This window comes from Bubalus bubalis, chromosome 12, assembly GCF_019923935.1.
Source record: "Bubalus bubalis isolate 160015118507 breed Murrah chromosome 12, NDDB_SH_1, whole genome shotgun sequence".
In the NCBI taxonomy this organism is placed as follows: domain Eukaryota; kingdom Metazoa; phylum Chordata; class Mammalia; order Artiodactyla; family Bovidae; genus Bubalus; species Bubalus bubalis.
This window is the reverse complement of record NC_059168.1, coordinates 102,063,353-102,079,183: the sequence shown is the minus strand read 5'-3', so window position 1 is coordinate 102,079,183 and position 15,831 is coordinate 102,063,353. Positions and strand designations below refer to the sequence as shown.

Here is a 15,831-nt window from a genome sequence, read left to right as displayed (position 1 = left end):
CAGAGCATTGCCTGCTGCCACACACGGCCTGTCCTGGCCGGGGCTGTGGCCAGAGACCCCTCTGCTGGAGCCGGGTCCTCCCAGAGGGAAAGGGTGCCCCAGTTCCTTCCAGATTTGGGGTGCCTTGAACCAGAGTTAGCTTCCTGCCCTTGGGTTTGGGGTAGCTGACGTCTGTACGTGGTAACTGACCTTTAAGAATGTGACAAAGCCCTGAGGCTCACAGTCAGATCTGGAGTGACTGCCTAGTGGTCTGGAAGCCTGACCGTCGTGTCACCGTCTCTAAAATGCTGACGCTTGAAGAGGTAAGAATCGGGCTGCCAGGCGATGACTGGTAAGAGACTTGTATCATGTATCCCCCTTCCTGCAGATCAGTGTGACCCCAGCAGTTCACTGTCGCGGCTGAGGTGCCTCCTCTGCCGGGGTGTGCCGGCCTCGCCCCAGGAGCACAGGGCGGGGGGCCTGTGGGGGGGGCTCGGCGCTGGCATTGTCCTCACCTTGCGAAGCCACCAGGGAGCGCGCCAGCCGCCGCCTCCCGCCCCCGCTGACCTGCGCTGGCAGATGGGCACCAGGACGAGTGTCCCCCTGTGAGCAGGGGATTTAACAGGGCTTTATTTAGGGAAGAATGGGCTGATTAGCCGATAAAGAGCATGTAGGATGGTATGGGGCAGCCTTTGATGTCTGGCTGGCGCGGCAGGGAGCCAGGCACTGAGTGGCAGCAGTGTTTCACAGGATTACTCCGCCCGGGACAATGACGCGCCTCTTCCTGCCATGTCACCGCCCTGTCACAGCCGCTTGCCCGTTGTTATGCCTGTCTTTTGAAGGCATTTCTTCCCTCACTCCTTGCACCCTCCCGCCCCAGCCCTGCCTCACCAAGGCAGACGGGCCCTCAAGGATACAGTAAGGTACTTTTTCTTATTGGGGGGGAATCTTGTTGCTCCTGGAGGAAGAATGGCTGGGCAGCTAATCTGCTCATGGACCGTGTCATCGTGGCCAGGGAGGCGGCAGAGAGACCTGACAAATTCTCCACACCTCAGGCAGCGCTCGAGCCAGTGCCAGTTGCTGCTCTTTGAGGACGGGAAAGAAAAGTCCATTGAAGCCCGCACGAGTGTGGAGGCGTTATGCCACAGCCACGATAATCGTTCCGAGCTGAGGCGTCTCCTCTGAAATCCATCTGTCGGGAAAGAGAACAGCTTCCCTGGGTTTTGTGTGGGTGGATGAAATAATAGTGCTGAATTCCCCAAACTGTTCTGCGGTCCATTTTATGGTGTTTACTTCCTCGAATAATTATGTCAGGCGTAAACCTCTGATAATCTGCAAACCAAATTTCTGAGACCGTAAGCATAATCCCAACTCACCTGCCATCTCCACCCAGAGTTCACCCAGGTGTTAGCTGGTGAGGCCAGGGCAGGGCACGCGAGGCGATGACCAGGCATTTCCGTGCAGTGACAAGGGGACTTCTGTCTCCTTACATGCCGTTATTTCAGAAAAAGGAAAGACTGAGCTACCTTCCCCAAATGAGACCTTCCTCAGCAGGCGTGTCTCTGCCTCCCCCTTCAGTCCTCCATTCTGAAAGGGGACAGTCAGTGCCTCCCCCTGCGCACAGAACTCTCGTGACGCCGACACGCAGGCCTGTGAGACAGCCCCACCCGACACCTGCTCACACACGAGCCGGTGCCGCTGGCAAAGGCTGAGTGCCCCTTAGCAACATCCAGCACAAACAGCGTTTTCTTCTCGTGAAACGTGGTTGTTATTTTAAAGCCACGTATATTCAGCAATTCCTGAAAGGAAACATACCTTCCAAAATCTCCATCTTCCCAGAAGACAGCACTGTCCGCCCTGGGAGGGCAGAGTCGTGTTGTTCACCAGGGTGTTTGTCTGCCTCTCTAGGCAGTCACGCGTGTGAGTAGAACCTATCCAGCACCAGTGAGCAGACAGTTCCCTCATCTGTTTGATACTCTGAACAGTGGTTCAGGCACGTGGAAACTCTGAGCCTCAAGGAAGGGCATACTGTTACAGTGGCAGTGTGGGAGGGCGCGTCTCCTGGTCTTAAGCCACCCTGTCTCATTTGGATTATATGCTATACTTGTAAATTTACCAAGACTTTTTCCCAGTCTGGTTTGTAGCTACCTGAGACTGGCCCCACCCCTGGCTTCTACCATCTGGGTCTTTCCGATGTTGCTGTTAATGCATAGATGCATCTTTCAATAAATTTTCTCACACCAGCCGAGCTGAGTGTTGCCTGGTGGTACTGATGTGATCAAACAGGTGAACAGTCTAAACTTACGGCTCTCTGGATCCGGGTGTGCTCTCAGGGGACCCACATTGGAAGGGGGCGTGGGGTGGTCCCCTTTGTCCTGCCCTCACCTCCCAGCCACCGTCCCCAGCACCACAGAGCGTGTCCTTCACCTCTGTTACTTCCAAAGTTCTACACTTAGTGTGCTCGCTAAATGAGGAAACATCCTTGGGGGCGGAATCATACTGCCAGACTTTTCTCATCTGTGAAATGCTTTATCACTAAAATTCAAATTACAGATTGTGCAAACCTTTCCTTCAGTGTCTTATAATCTTGTGGCTACAGTCACCATCCCAGTGACTCTGGAGCCCAAGAAAATAAAGTCTGTCACTGTTTCCACTTTTTCCCATCTATTTGCCAAGAAGTGATGGAACCAGATACCATGATCTTAGTTTTTTGAATGTTGAGTTTTAAGCCAGCTTTTTCACTCTCCTCTTTCAAGAGACTCTTTAGTTTCTCTTTACTTTTGGCCTTTAGGGTGCTGCATATCTGAGGTTGGTGATATTTCTCCTGGCAATCTTAATTCCAGCTTGTGCTTCATCCAGCCTAGCATTTTGCATGATGTACTCTGCATATAAGTTAAATAAGCAGGGTGACACTACACAGCCTTGACGTACTCGTTTCCCAATTTTGAACCAGCCCGTTGTTCCATGTCCAGTTCTAACTGCTGCTTCTTAACCGCCATACAGGCTCCTCAGGAGATAGGGAAGGTGGTCTGGTATTCCCATCTCTAAGAATTTTCTACAGTTTGTTGTGATCAACACAGTCAAAGGCTTTAATGTAGTCAATGAAGCAGAAGTAGATGTTTTTCTGGAATTCTCTTGGTTTTTCTATAATTCAGTGGATGTTGGCAATTTGATCTCTGGTTCCTCTGCCTTTTCTAAAGTCAATTTGTACATCTGGAAGTTCTCGGTTCACATACTGTTAAAGCCTAGCTTGAAGGATTTTGAGCATTACCTTGCTAGCATGTGAAATGAGTGCAGTTGTACTGTAGTTTGAACATTCTTTGGCATTGCCTTTTTTTTGAAATTGGAATGAAAACTGACCTTTTCCAGTCCTGTGGCCACTGCTGAGTTTTCCAAATTTGTTGGCATATTGAGTGCAGCACTTTAACAGCCTCATCTTTTAGGAGGTGAAATAGCTCAGCTGGAATTCTGTCATTTCCATTAGCTTTGTTCGTAGTAATGCTTCCTAAGGCCCATTTGACTTCACACTCCAGGATGTCCGGCTGTAGGTGAGTGATCACACCATTGTGGTTATCTGGGTCATTAAGATCTTTTTTGTATAGTTCTTCTGTGTATTCTTGCCACCTCTTCTTAATATCTTCTGCTTCTGTTAGGCCCATACCATTTCTGTCCTTTATTGTGCCCATCTTTGCATGAAATGTTCCTTTGGTATCTCCAGTTTTCTTGAAGAAATCTCTAGTCTTTCCCATTCTGTTGTTTTCCTCTATTTCTTTGCATTGTTCACTTAAGAAGGCTTTCTTGTCTCTCCTTGCTATTCTCTGGAACTCGGCATTCAGCTGGGTATCTTCCCTTTCTCTTTTGCCTTTTGCTTCTCTTCTTTTCTCAGCTATTTGTAAGGCCTTCTCAGACAATCACTTTGCCTTCTTGAATTTCTTTTTCTTTGGGATGGTTTTGGTCACTGCCTCCTGTACAGTGTTGCAAACCACCATCCATAATTCTTCAGGCACTCTGTCTTACCAGATCTAATCCCTTGAATCTATTTATCACCTCCATTGTATAGTCATACACTTTGCTTGTGGTTCAGCTGGTAAAGAATTTGCCCACAATGCGGGAAACCTGGGTTTGATTCCTGGGTTGGGAAGATCCCCTGGAGAAGGGAAAGGCTACCCACTCCAGTATTCTGGCCTGCAGAATTCCATGGACTGCATGGGGTCACAAAGAGTTGGACACAACTGAGCGACTTTCACTTTCAGTGTATAATCCTAAGGAATTTGATTTAGGTCATATCTAAATGGTCTAGTGATTTTCCCTACTCTTTTCAGTTTAAGCCTGAATTTTGCAATAAGGAGCTCATGATATGAGCCACAGTCAGCTGCAGGTCTTGTTTTTGCTGACTGTATGGAGCTTTGCCATCTTCAGTTATAAAGAATATAATCAGTCTGATTTCAGTGTTAGTATTGACCACGTAGTGATGTCCATGAGTAGAGTCATCTCTTGTGTTGTTAGAAGAGGGTGTTTGCTATGACCGGTGGGTTCTCAGGGCAAAACTCTGTTCGCCTTTGCCCTGCTTCATTCTGTACTCCAAGGCCAAACTTCCCCTCTATTTTATACATGGTAATGTATAAATTTCAATGCTACTTTCTCAGTTTGTCCCACCCTCTGCTTTGTGTATCTGTTTTATATACAGTAGTGTTATCTGTTTATCTCAAACTCCTAATTTATCCCTCCCCTACCTTTCTCCTTCAGTAACCGTAATTTTGTTTCCTACCTCTGAGAGTCTTTTTCTATTTTGTAAGTAAGTTTATTTGTATCATTCTTTAGATTCCACATAAAAGTGATATCATATGATATTTTGTCTTTGTCAGACTTACTTCATTTAGTATGATCATCTCTAGATACATTCTTGTTGCCGCAAGTGACATTATTTCATTCTTTTTATGGCTGAGTAATACTCTGTTGTAAATGTACCACATCTTTTTTATCCATTCCTCTGTCAGTGGGCACTTAGGCTGCTTCCATGTCTTGGCTATTATGGCTAGTGCTGCTATGAACATTAGGGTCCATGCATCTTTTTGAGTGAGAGTTTCCTCCCGTTTTTCATCTTTAAAAGCCTTTGCTGTGTTCTTCTCTATGATTCTCACTTGTTTAATAACTGTTAATAACCTGCAAGAGTTACCATGTTGGATATACTCTGGTATGAGAAGTTCTTGGGGCTCAGGTGATAAAGAATCTACCTTGCCCCCCTCAGGTGATAAAGAATCTACCTTGCCCCTGTCAGCCATCTCCCTGCCCTCCTCATTCCTTAAACGCTGATCGTGTTATGCAGTGATGAAGGGCCTGGGTTTGCGCACACGGGCATCTTGGTTGGATCACTTACCGTTTCTGGGGATCAACCGAGTGATGAGTACAAAGCCTCGACACCATGTCTGGGACTGGACTTGGGAGCACTTGTGGATATGCTGACCGGGATAGGAGCGCTGGTTCTTCCCGCTGGCCTTCCTGACACTTAAGTGTCCGTGGACCAGAAAGCATGAACGTGCCATTCACTGCCAGCCTTTTAGCACCTTGAACTTTGCTTATCAGGAAGCACCTTGAACACACGAGCTGGTGCCTCCAAGACAAACATGAAGACGCTGCAGCTGCATCTCCCTGCAAAGCGATATTCTCATCGTTAGGGGCAGCTTGCCTGCCAGTTTTTATGTGGCATTTACAACCTCCCTAATATCACTTAATTAGCTGAAGGCAGTCCTGGAATTTTGCCCACTGTGAGATTTCTCTCCATTTCATGGAGCCAGTCGTCATCCTGTCAGAAGACAGATCGGCCAGACGTGAGTGTAGAGGCTGGAGCGAGCCCCTGAACACTGAAAGTCAGTATTTAATTAAACGTTAATAAAGCTGGTCAATACTGCAGCATTTCCGAAGAAAGGATGGTCACATGGGTCAAGGAAACACTTTGGACAGTAAAGGACCTCAACTCAACCTTCAAGTGAGGCAGGATGTGGAGAGACTGTACGGAAAGGGAAAGATAGCCAAGTATAGTGCGTGTGCACACGTTTCCTTAGGCAGGCATACATGTGTACATGCATGCACATGTGCATGGACACGCATCTGTGTGAAGGCTGAGACGCAAAGGAATAAAGAGAATTAAAACCAACCAAAGTGGGCATCCCTGGTGGCCCAGTGGTGGAGAATCCACAACAAAGGAAACACAGGTTGGATCCTTGATCTGGGAGGATCCCCCAAGCCATGCTGAGGAGCAGCTGTGCCCATGTGCCACCCCTGCAGAGCCGCCTCCAGCCATGGAGCCCAACTGCTAGAGCTCCTGAGCCTCACACCCGAGGGCGCATGCTCCAAGAGGGGCCACCACACCGCAGCTGGAGAGTGGCCCCCGCTCGCTGCAACCAGAGAAGGAAAAGCCCCAGCAGCAGCGAAGACTCAGCATACCCAAAACAAGAATGAATGAATGAATGAATGAATAAACAAAAACCAATGACCAGAGTAAGTTTGGAGACAGTTAACAGACTGACCAGAGCTAAGAGTTGACAACAGCAAACAGGAGAAAATGTGAACCAAAGCAAAACTAAATTATGGAGAGTCTTGAAAGTCAGGCAGTGGAATGCAGGCTTGATTTGGAAAGAAGAAGTGGAAAGTTCCTGGAGGTTTTCAAATACGGTTGCAGCAATACTGTGTGGTCCCCAAGATTACGAAGCCGAAAGCAAGGGAGTCGGGTAACTACCATCTAAAAATGATGAGGACAGTTTAAACAAACATCCCATAGCTTGACTTCTACACTGATATTAATAACTTCTAGCCACTGATGTGTATACTATCCTCCTTAAATTCTTCATTAATTACGTGTAACAGAGATTCTCCACAATGGTTTATAAAGGACGCATGGGGTGTCTCTCCGCCCCCAATCTCAGGGCAGTGTCTTGCTCTGCCGACCTGTCTCCTGGCCCCTCTGGCCTCCTGGTGGTGATCCGTCTCTTCCCTTAGCTCCCCAGCCCCCACCTCATGAATCCCTGAAACTGCCAGTCCGCTGCTGAGTCTCCTGCAGCCACTGTGCTCCCTGCTGACCGGCGCTCCCCTCACCCGTCAGGCCCTTGCTCCCTCCAGTGTTTTGGTGAGGTCCTGCTCCCTCGTGCTCCTGTTGGGCCTTTGCCCAGCGTGCTGCAGGCCTGGGCCTCTCCCCTCTCCTCTTTGTCTTCGGGCCTTTGTCCCTCCTGCAGGGAAGCCTTCTCTGGCCTGCCTGCCCGGGCAGACACCTCACCATCCCTCCACACACACTGCCATCGCCACAGCCCTCCACCGTCTGGGGTGTCTGCGTGTGTGGGTCCATTCTGCTCCTCTGCCTCCATGTAGCTCAGGGTGGAAACTCTGTCTGGTGTTTCTCATCACAGCCCCAGCACTGACCTGGCACATAGTAGGCTCTCAGGAAGTATTTTCGAATAGATGGCTGGCACTTCAAAGCCTGCCGTCATCCTGAGAGGAAGACAAAGGGAAAGAGAAGAGAGGAATTGTTGCGGCATGGGAACCAGGCCGATGCCTCTTAATTGTTTCATGAGCCCAGCAAACAGCAAATCCTGCTTTTTGGAGCCCCGACCACTCCTCGGCTAGTCCGTCCTGAGAGAACAAGCACATGGTCACTTTCCTCGTAGCGTGAAGCAGTCCCGAGGAGGACCACACCTCTGGCCCTGTTTGCCTGGTGTTGCAGTGTAGGAGGCATGTGGACTGACCTGCAGAACGTGGAGATGAGTGGGTTTGCAGTGGGGGCCTCCACCGGCCTGGACAAGACCAGAGCAGATGCCCTGTGGAGGGTCAGTTCGCTGGACCTTAGCCTGGAGGAAGTGTGGAATCCTGAAGAGTGAGATGGAAGTGGCGCTAAACTTGACTGTCAAACCTGGAACATCTAGACCACGTCAGCCCCTGGGAACCTGGAAGAGTGTGTTCTCAGAACAGGTGATAGGGTAGCCTCAAGACAGGAGGGCAGTGAGGAGCTCACCACGTGAACCTGTGGTTTAAAGATGAATTAGGATTAAGATTTTATTTTCTTGGGCTCCAGAATCACTGTGGACGGTGACTGCAGCCATGGAATTAAAAGACGTTTGTTTCTTGGAAGGAAAGCTATCACAAACATAGACAGCGTATCAAAAAGTAGAGACATTATTTTGCTGACAAAGGTTTGTACAGTCAAAACTATGATTTTTCCAATCCAGTGGTCATGTATGGGTACGAGAGTTGGACCATAAAGAAGGCTGAGCACCAAAAAATTGATGCTTTCAAATTGTGATGTTAGAGAAGAGTTGAGAGTCCCTTGGATAGCAAGGAGATCAAATTAGTCAATCCTAAAGGAAATCAACCCTGAATATCCATTTAAAGGATTGGTGCTGAAGCTGAAGTTTTAGTGTTTTGGCCACCTGATGCCAAGACGCGACTCATTGGAAAAGCCCCTGATGCTGGGAAAGATTGAGGGCAGGAGGAGAAGAGGGTGGCAGAGGATGATATGATTGGATAGCATCACCAAGTCAGTGAACCTGAATTTGAGCAAACTTTGGGAGATAGTAAAGGACAGGGAAGCCTGGTGTGCTGCAGTCCATGGGGATTCAGAGTCGGGCACGACTTAGTGCCCTCAACAACAAGGATTAAAAGAGAATTTTCATGTAGAACCTGGGTAAGCTGCACAGGGTGTAGACAAGAGTATATTCTCCCAGCTTCTCTGTCAAGGGCAGCCTTGAAGCCTACACTGGATTGTCTCTCTGGAACAATTGTACGAAGAAGAAGCGTCCAGACCGGGACACGGGGCAGGACCAGTGCCGTGGTCGGTGACTGGGTCTCTTCTGAGACCCAGGCGGAGAACCCTGGTACACCGTGGTTGCTCAGGGATGATGTGTTTATTGGGTCCCCAGTCATGTTCACAGGCAGCCCTGGCAGGCTGAGCCTTGCAGGCAGGGCTCTGCGGAGAGCTGGCCCTCCTGCTCTCAGCACCCTGCTTCGGCCGTCGGTAGCTCCCTGCCCTCCGCCGCAACCGAGCTCCGCCTGATGACGCTCCGCACACGCGCCCCTTTGCATCTGGCCCTTGCTTCTACCCCGTGTTTTTCCTACCTGACACCGTGCACTTACCAGCTCTCTGCCTCCTCATGGAGCACACGCCCCCCCATCCCCACCCGGTTAATGAGGCGATTAGAGGGATTTCACGGTGGCCCTGCGCTTCCTCCACACCTGGGTCACCTGCAGACAGCAGGAACCATGGGCGCACTTTCAGGCGAGCAGTCTGGACTGACAACAAAGAGCAGGAACCCAGCCAGCCTCTCCCGGGAGGCTGCTGGGACGGCCACATTCACCGTTGGAGCCTTCCTGGTGCAGCAATCAGGAGATGTGGCCGGCCCAGCATGCATCAGCAGATGCCAGACAAGCCCTCGTGCAGCAGAAGACACAGCCCTCCATCGCCTTGTCCTGGCTTGAGGCTCCCCTAGTTCAGACCGACAGAGAAGTCAGGAGGGAGCACGCCGGTCCCCTGGTTCTCCACGTGCTGTTCACACAGCTTCCATTCCCCTGAAGGTGACCACTCCCCTCCTCTCACCTGTCCCCACGTTCCTTGGGCTCCTTCCCATTGCCAGCCCTCCACGTCCTCTCTGCTTTTATGACCCAGAGCCTTTCCATCTGGTTAGGGCCCACACGAAATGCCTCCAGGTCTTTTTCAGAGGCGATCTGTCTGCATTGTGGTCCTAAGGTTCTGGCAGCAGTCTGAAGCATGGAGGGATGTCTTACCCACTGAACAGCCCAGGAGTGGGACGCGGTTTGAGAACCAACATCCCGGGGTGTGGTGTGTGGCTGTTTGCCTGTGGGTTTTCTGTTCTTTGCTGGTGGTGGCAGCATCTCTCCCAAGGGCACACGTGTGCCCTGGGCTGTGTAGAGTCTGTGTGCGTGGTCTTGGAGACGTCACGTAGCCCCGAGTCTGGGTGACCCCGGAGCCTGCGCACCTTGCTTTGCTGCCTTGCGTGCACCCTCAAGATGCTTCTGGCTTCTGGAGTCAGTACTGGGCTGAGTAACCGGTAGATGGATTCTGTGAAGGGTGTTTTTTCCCATGTGAACAGATAATTCTCTGTGTAACAGGAGAAGCAGACTTAGAGCGGGAGGTGTTTCGGTGCCTAGGTGGAAGGATTTAATTTGAAGCCAGCAGAGCAGCAAACCTTCCTGGAGTGGGTTGGAGAAGCTTTCTGCTCCTGAGATAGATCTTTGAGAAGAGACAGCTGTGGGCAAGATGTGGGTCTGACTTTTTCTCTCATCTCCTTCCCAGTCTAGGCGGAGGGTGCAAGGGAAAGGGGCTGGGCTTGGATGATCAGGTCGTGTGGAGCGTGGGGAGAGACGACAGACACACAGCACCAGCGCGGCTTGGAGTCGTTGTCCAGTAAACGTGTCCCCTTCTCCCTGCCCGCTTCTCTCCGAGTCTGTGAGCAAACAGTGCAGGCTTCACAGGCGCGTCCTGCACGCTCCCGCATGCCTGCGCCCTGTGCCGTTGGCCACAGCGCTCCTTGGTCTCCCATAAGGCCTGTGTTCCCAGCTCCTGGTGGAGGTAGGGTGCTCACAGCCTCCAGGGTGGACCCTCCTCACTAGTTGGGGCTCCTGAAATAAGCCCAAAGTGACCATTTTCATCTTCTACCCTTTAGTCTCTGAGATTGAAATGCCGAATGTGCACGATTTACAAACGGAACAATACAGGGTGTTGTTCTCATTGATCAAAGCCGCCCCGGGTTCACGTGACAGCGCGTCAGGTGTCTGATGACGCCCCTCGTCTGCTTTCTCCTAGCTGCTGAGAATAATAATAGTCAGCGCTTTCCGAGTGCCTTCACGATAGGCTCTCTGATACTCGCTTTGATTCGTTGGTTCGTTTCATCCTTTGAGAGTGAGCAGACTGGCACTGGGAGAACTAGGTGCCTTGAAACTCAGAGAGCAGGTTCCACAGGCGCTGCAGGGCAGTGCTGGGTCCTCCCGCACCCAAAGTGGCTCTGCCCTGGCAGCCGGGCGCAAGCCGCACTTCCCCAGCACCTCCAGCTGCCCCACGTCCAGCCCGGCATCTGGGTGGCTTTTCTCTCCACCCAGGTTCTTGGCAAAACTGGCTCGTCCAGCTGCCTCAGCATGCAGTGGAGACTGGCCGGCCCAGAGAGGAGGGCGGCCACATCTGTCCCTGCAGCCACCCACATGGCACTCAGCCCCAGCCGGACTCCCGTAGAGCCATGGGTCTCCTGTGGTCCTCCGTGTCCTCAGGTACTGTCCCTCCCCAGTGCGGGGCAGGGTAGGGACTCACACCCAGGCCTCCTGGCATCACACTGTAGCTTCTCCTATCCTTGGCATCAGGTCTGCCCTGCGGTTCAGGTGGAAACTCCTGGCAGCCTATCCCCTGCCCATGTGCAGGTGTGACGATCCAGACCACCCGCCTTCCCTGACCCACCAGCAAGCCCTCCAGTGGCCCCAGTCCAGGGTCACCTTTCAGCGAGCCCATCCTTCCGGCCTGCTGAGGTGTTGTGGGTGTCCTGCCGTCCGTTGTGTTAGCTGTCCCTGCTGGCTTCTTGTCTGCAGGTGTGATAAACATGCCTCGTAATGTCATGCAAGTCACCGATAATAGTGTCGAGCAGGACAGGCCCAGAGGGACTGGTGCCGGAATCCTGCCCCGAGCTCATCCGTCTCAGTATTCACAGGATGCAGTCACACCAGTTCCAAAAACTTCATCGTTTCCATGTCCAGCCTGTGTTTCTCCAACTTGACAGTTTCACAGAGAATTAGGCTTTATAAAGCGTTCTTCATTTTCCCTTCACACAACCCCTGCCCCACCCCGTAGAGGCCTTTCCTGACATGGAAGGAAGCCGCCGACTCTGGAGGGCCGTTAGGGGAGGGCACGCTGGACCATCAGAGTCCTCGGCCTACATCTTGTTGGGGCCCATGGAAGGTTTCTGGCACTTAGGTAACCCTGAAGCTGCATGCACTTCTGGGGTTCTCAGTCAGGGTGTCACTCTCAGACCCCGGCCATCTCTGGGCATTGTTTCTGTCCCCCTTCCAGCACAGCGCCTCTCCAGGCGGCAGGGCAGGCTGGCATCTCCCTACTGACCGCCTGGGACCTGCATGGCCTGACACGCGCCTGCGCCTGGCTCCTCACGGGGGCTGGCGCTCAGGGGTGAGGCCGAGACCCACTTTTCCTCCATCTCTGTGTCCACGAGCCACTCAGGCACTTTGCTGGGATAGCACGCACCGGCCTAACAGGGCTCCCCTGGAATGCAGTGTCTTCTGGGGCCCTGGAGTTTTACAGATGCTCGAGTTGGTTTGATCCTAAGATGCTGCAGAGAAGGCATCCTTAAGACAGGCTGCCCATCAGCGCCTGTCTCTGCCGAAACAGAAGCTGGAGTTAAAGAGCCCGATGCACTTCCTTCCCTCCATGGTGTCAGAGGTCTGACAGCGTGTGTTCCTTCGGTGCGCTGACCTTCCCGTCCACACTAGCGGGTTCTGTACCTGAACGACTGTGCTGTGCATGGAGGACTGCCTGTCACCTTCTCCCTGGAGTTATCAGTTACTCTCACTGTCACCCGAGAGCCACCTAAACCCCCTCAGATTCAGGGCCTTTCTTCATCAGCAAGGGTTGGGGCCAGGCAGGAGGGTGCAAACCTGGAGGTGGCCTCAAGCCATCTTTTCAGTGGCTATGATTTGACTTACTTTCATATTTAAATTTGCTGAACACCCCATAGTTCTTATTTGCTTGTGTGTTAATATGTTTGGTAGACCTGTTACCCTTCCAGTTTGGCATCATCAGCATCACCATTATCACATACTCGCTAAATAAGGCCAGCAGAGAGTGTTCTGACAGTCTGAAGGAATGTTCTAGAGGGAGATTTCAAGACCATGGGGGAAAGAGTTCTTGTTTAGTGACTGGGGTAACTGGATAACTCTTGGGAAGTAAAGGTTGAATTTGCCACATCCTACCATGCTGCTGCTGCTGCTAAGTCGCTTCAGTCGTGTCCGACTCTGTGCGACCCCATAGACGGCAGCCCACCAGGCTCCCCCATCCCTGGGATTCTCCAGGCAGGAACACTGGAGTGGGTTGCCATTTCCTTCTCCAGTGCATGAAAGTGAAAAGTGAAAGTGAAGTTGCTCAGTCATATCTGACTCTTAGTGACCCCATGGACTGCAGCCTACCAGGCTCCTCCGCCCATGGGATTTTCCAGGCAAGAGTACTGGAGTGGAGTGCCATTGCCTTCTCCCATCCTACCATAAACCAAAACAAAACCTAGATAGAATTAAAGCAGTAGCAGGCTCAAAGAAAATTGTTGTTGTTCAGTTGCTAAGTTGTGTCTGACTCTTTAAGATCCCATGGACTGCAGCACACCAGGCTTCCCTATCACCAACTCCTGAAGTTTGTTCAAACTCATGTCCATTGAGTCAGTGATGCCATCCCAGCGTCTCATCCTCTGTCGCCCCTTCTCCTCCTGCCTTCAGTCTTTGCCAGCATCAGGGTCTTTTCCAGTGAGTCAGGTCTTCGCATCAAGTGGCCAAAGTATTGAAGCTTCAGCATCAGTCCTTCCAATGAATACTCAGGGTTGATTTCCTTTGGGATTGACTAGTTTGCTCTCCTTTCAAGAAACACAGTATACTTGAATATTTTAAAAGCTGGAATGAGGAAGACTTTTCTAAGCATAATCCTAAAGCTGTAAAATGTAAAATATTGAGAGACTAGACAATACATAAAAATGCATCTGTTATCCTCTTTTACAATTTACGATTCTGTCCTGCAAAAGCATGCCACGTGTTAGACTGACTTTTTACCTAGGATGGTTGTCTCTGAATTTATTGGTGACGTTGGGAGAAGGTGCTGAGAGCTCTCCTTTTCAGTGGTCATCCTTGCAGGCGTATTGATTCCCTAATTAGGCTGGATTTCACCTCATTGGCAGTGGAAGTGGCATCTGCCTGTCCTGCTGGGTAATCCAGCCTGGTAACCAAGGGGGGGTTATCCAGCCTTCACTACAAGGGAGTTCCCTGTGGTTAGATAACTGATCTGTTGCTTGGTAACTACGGGATTACTCTGGTGGAAGCTCAGGACGCCCACTTGAGAGGGGCTTGGGTATTTGGAGGGCAAGGAGGGCAAGAAAGTTGGCAAGTTTCTGGGAGAACTGCAGCTTGGCAGGAGAAGGAGCCGAGGCCCCACGCACCCGTCATTTCATCTTCCCATCTGCACTTCGCCCGTTCGGGTGCTGGGCCCCAGAACAAAGGAAAAGCAGGCGGCTCCCGTCAGGGTGTCTCCTGACCAGGGGGAACCCGTGCAGGGCCGACCCCGAGGCCCTTCCTCCCACAGAAGAGGTCCGAGCCTGGAAGGCAGGACCCCCTGTTTACTCTCTGGACCGTCACTCAAGAGCTGGAGTTTGGGTCTCAAGTCGGAAGAATAGTGATTAAAGTAAAATCATAAGGAATCCTAAAATAGCTAGGAAATGTTGAGATCATAATCTCAAGACAAGCACATCCAGCTTTCTGCCAACATCTTCTGCCTCAGTCAGGGTAGACTCGGAGACCCTGAGAAATGTTCCTGATCAAGGCACCACCTGCCCACCAGGGGTCACCCTTCAGAGCCCCAGGCCTGGATCAAGGGCAGGAGCCACCCCCGAGAGGTCACCTTCCCAGCCCAGGCCTGGCTGAGCTTGTCAGCCTGGAAGGACCGATCTCCCATGACTCAGAGGCAGACTGAGGGGGGCCCGGAGGTGGCGTGTGTGTACAGTTATGTGTCACACTGTGTGTGTGTGTGTGTGTGTGTGTGTGTGTACACTGGTACATCGCACGCACGCGTGTGTGTGTACAGTTATTCATCACTGTGTGTGTGTGTGTACAGTCATGTGTCACTGTGTGTGTTTGTATACACTGGTATATCGGACACGTGTGTGTGTGCAGTCATGCGTCACACTGTGTGTGTGTGTATACACTGGTACATTGCACACGCGTGTGTGTGTACAGCTATGAATCACTCTGTGTGTGTGTGCGCGTGCGCACTGGTGCATCACACACCTCGGCATGGCCTCTGATGCCAGGTCTGGAGCCCAGCGGCTGGAGCGCAGGCGGCTGCTGAGCACCCGGGCTGGAAGCAGGCCGCATCCCTGCTCTGTGCCCCGCGCTGCCGGCAATTAGCGTACCAATGCCCAGGAAGATGCTGGTTGTTTATGTTGCCTTAACAGCGGCAGGAGCCAGTGTCGGAGTGGTGGCGCTTAGGCTGCTGGGAGGATATTTTGACTGAAATTTTGCATATTTTGAAACTCGGGTTGTTACATTTAAAATTATACACGATGTGAATACCTGGCTTCAAACAAGAGGGAAGAAAAAGCATTCCTTCCTGTCAGAACCTTTCCAGTCTGTCTGTCATGTCACCCGACTAAAAATAAACCGCACACTCGGGAACTGGCAGCATTCCGTTTGGAACACGCTGGGCGCGTTCAGCTGCAGGCCCGTCTCCTGCTGCGTGCCACCCGCACGTGAGCCCCAAGCGTGGACAGAGCTCCACCAGGGCCTGGGGGTTAGAGCCACTGCCCATCTGAAAGGGTGAGCCCAGCGCTGACATCAAGGCCCCAGAGTTGGTCCCAGCTCCCCTGTGGCCTAGCGGGAGTCTCTTGGCCTCTTTGGACTTCAGTTGCCCTGGTTTTAACTGTGGTTGTCTGCAGCCCACGTGCCAGCCACCAACCAGCACTCCATATGTCTTATTCTCTTTCACATTCACAAAGCCTGTGAACTACGGTTCAAGGATCGTCCCCATTTTTCAGATGCGGAAGCCCGAGTCCCCCATCGACGTCATTCAGCTAGTGAGCGACAGAGCAGGGTTCCAGGCCCGGT

At 51.6% G+C, this 15,831-nt stretch overlaps 1 protein-coding gene across 3 annotated transcripts in view; it reads left to right on the top strand.

The window, feature by feature from the left end:
* Nucleotides 1–15,831, top strand: part of DDX31 (DEAD-box helicase 31) — a 73,551-nt gene that overhangs the window by 55,397 nt on the left and 2,323 nt on the right. The window contains exon 20 of one of the 3 annotated variants that reach the window (XM_044926485.2): nt 368–2,222. The exons of the other annotated variants lie outside the window; for them this stretch is intronic. Coding sequence (XP_044782420.1) covers nt 368–377 — 10 coding nt within the window. The 3' untranslated portion in view covers nt 378–2,222. Of the gene's footprint in view, nt 1–367; nt 2,223–15,831 lie in introns of those variants that run through there. 3 annotated transcript variants of the gene reach the window in all.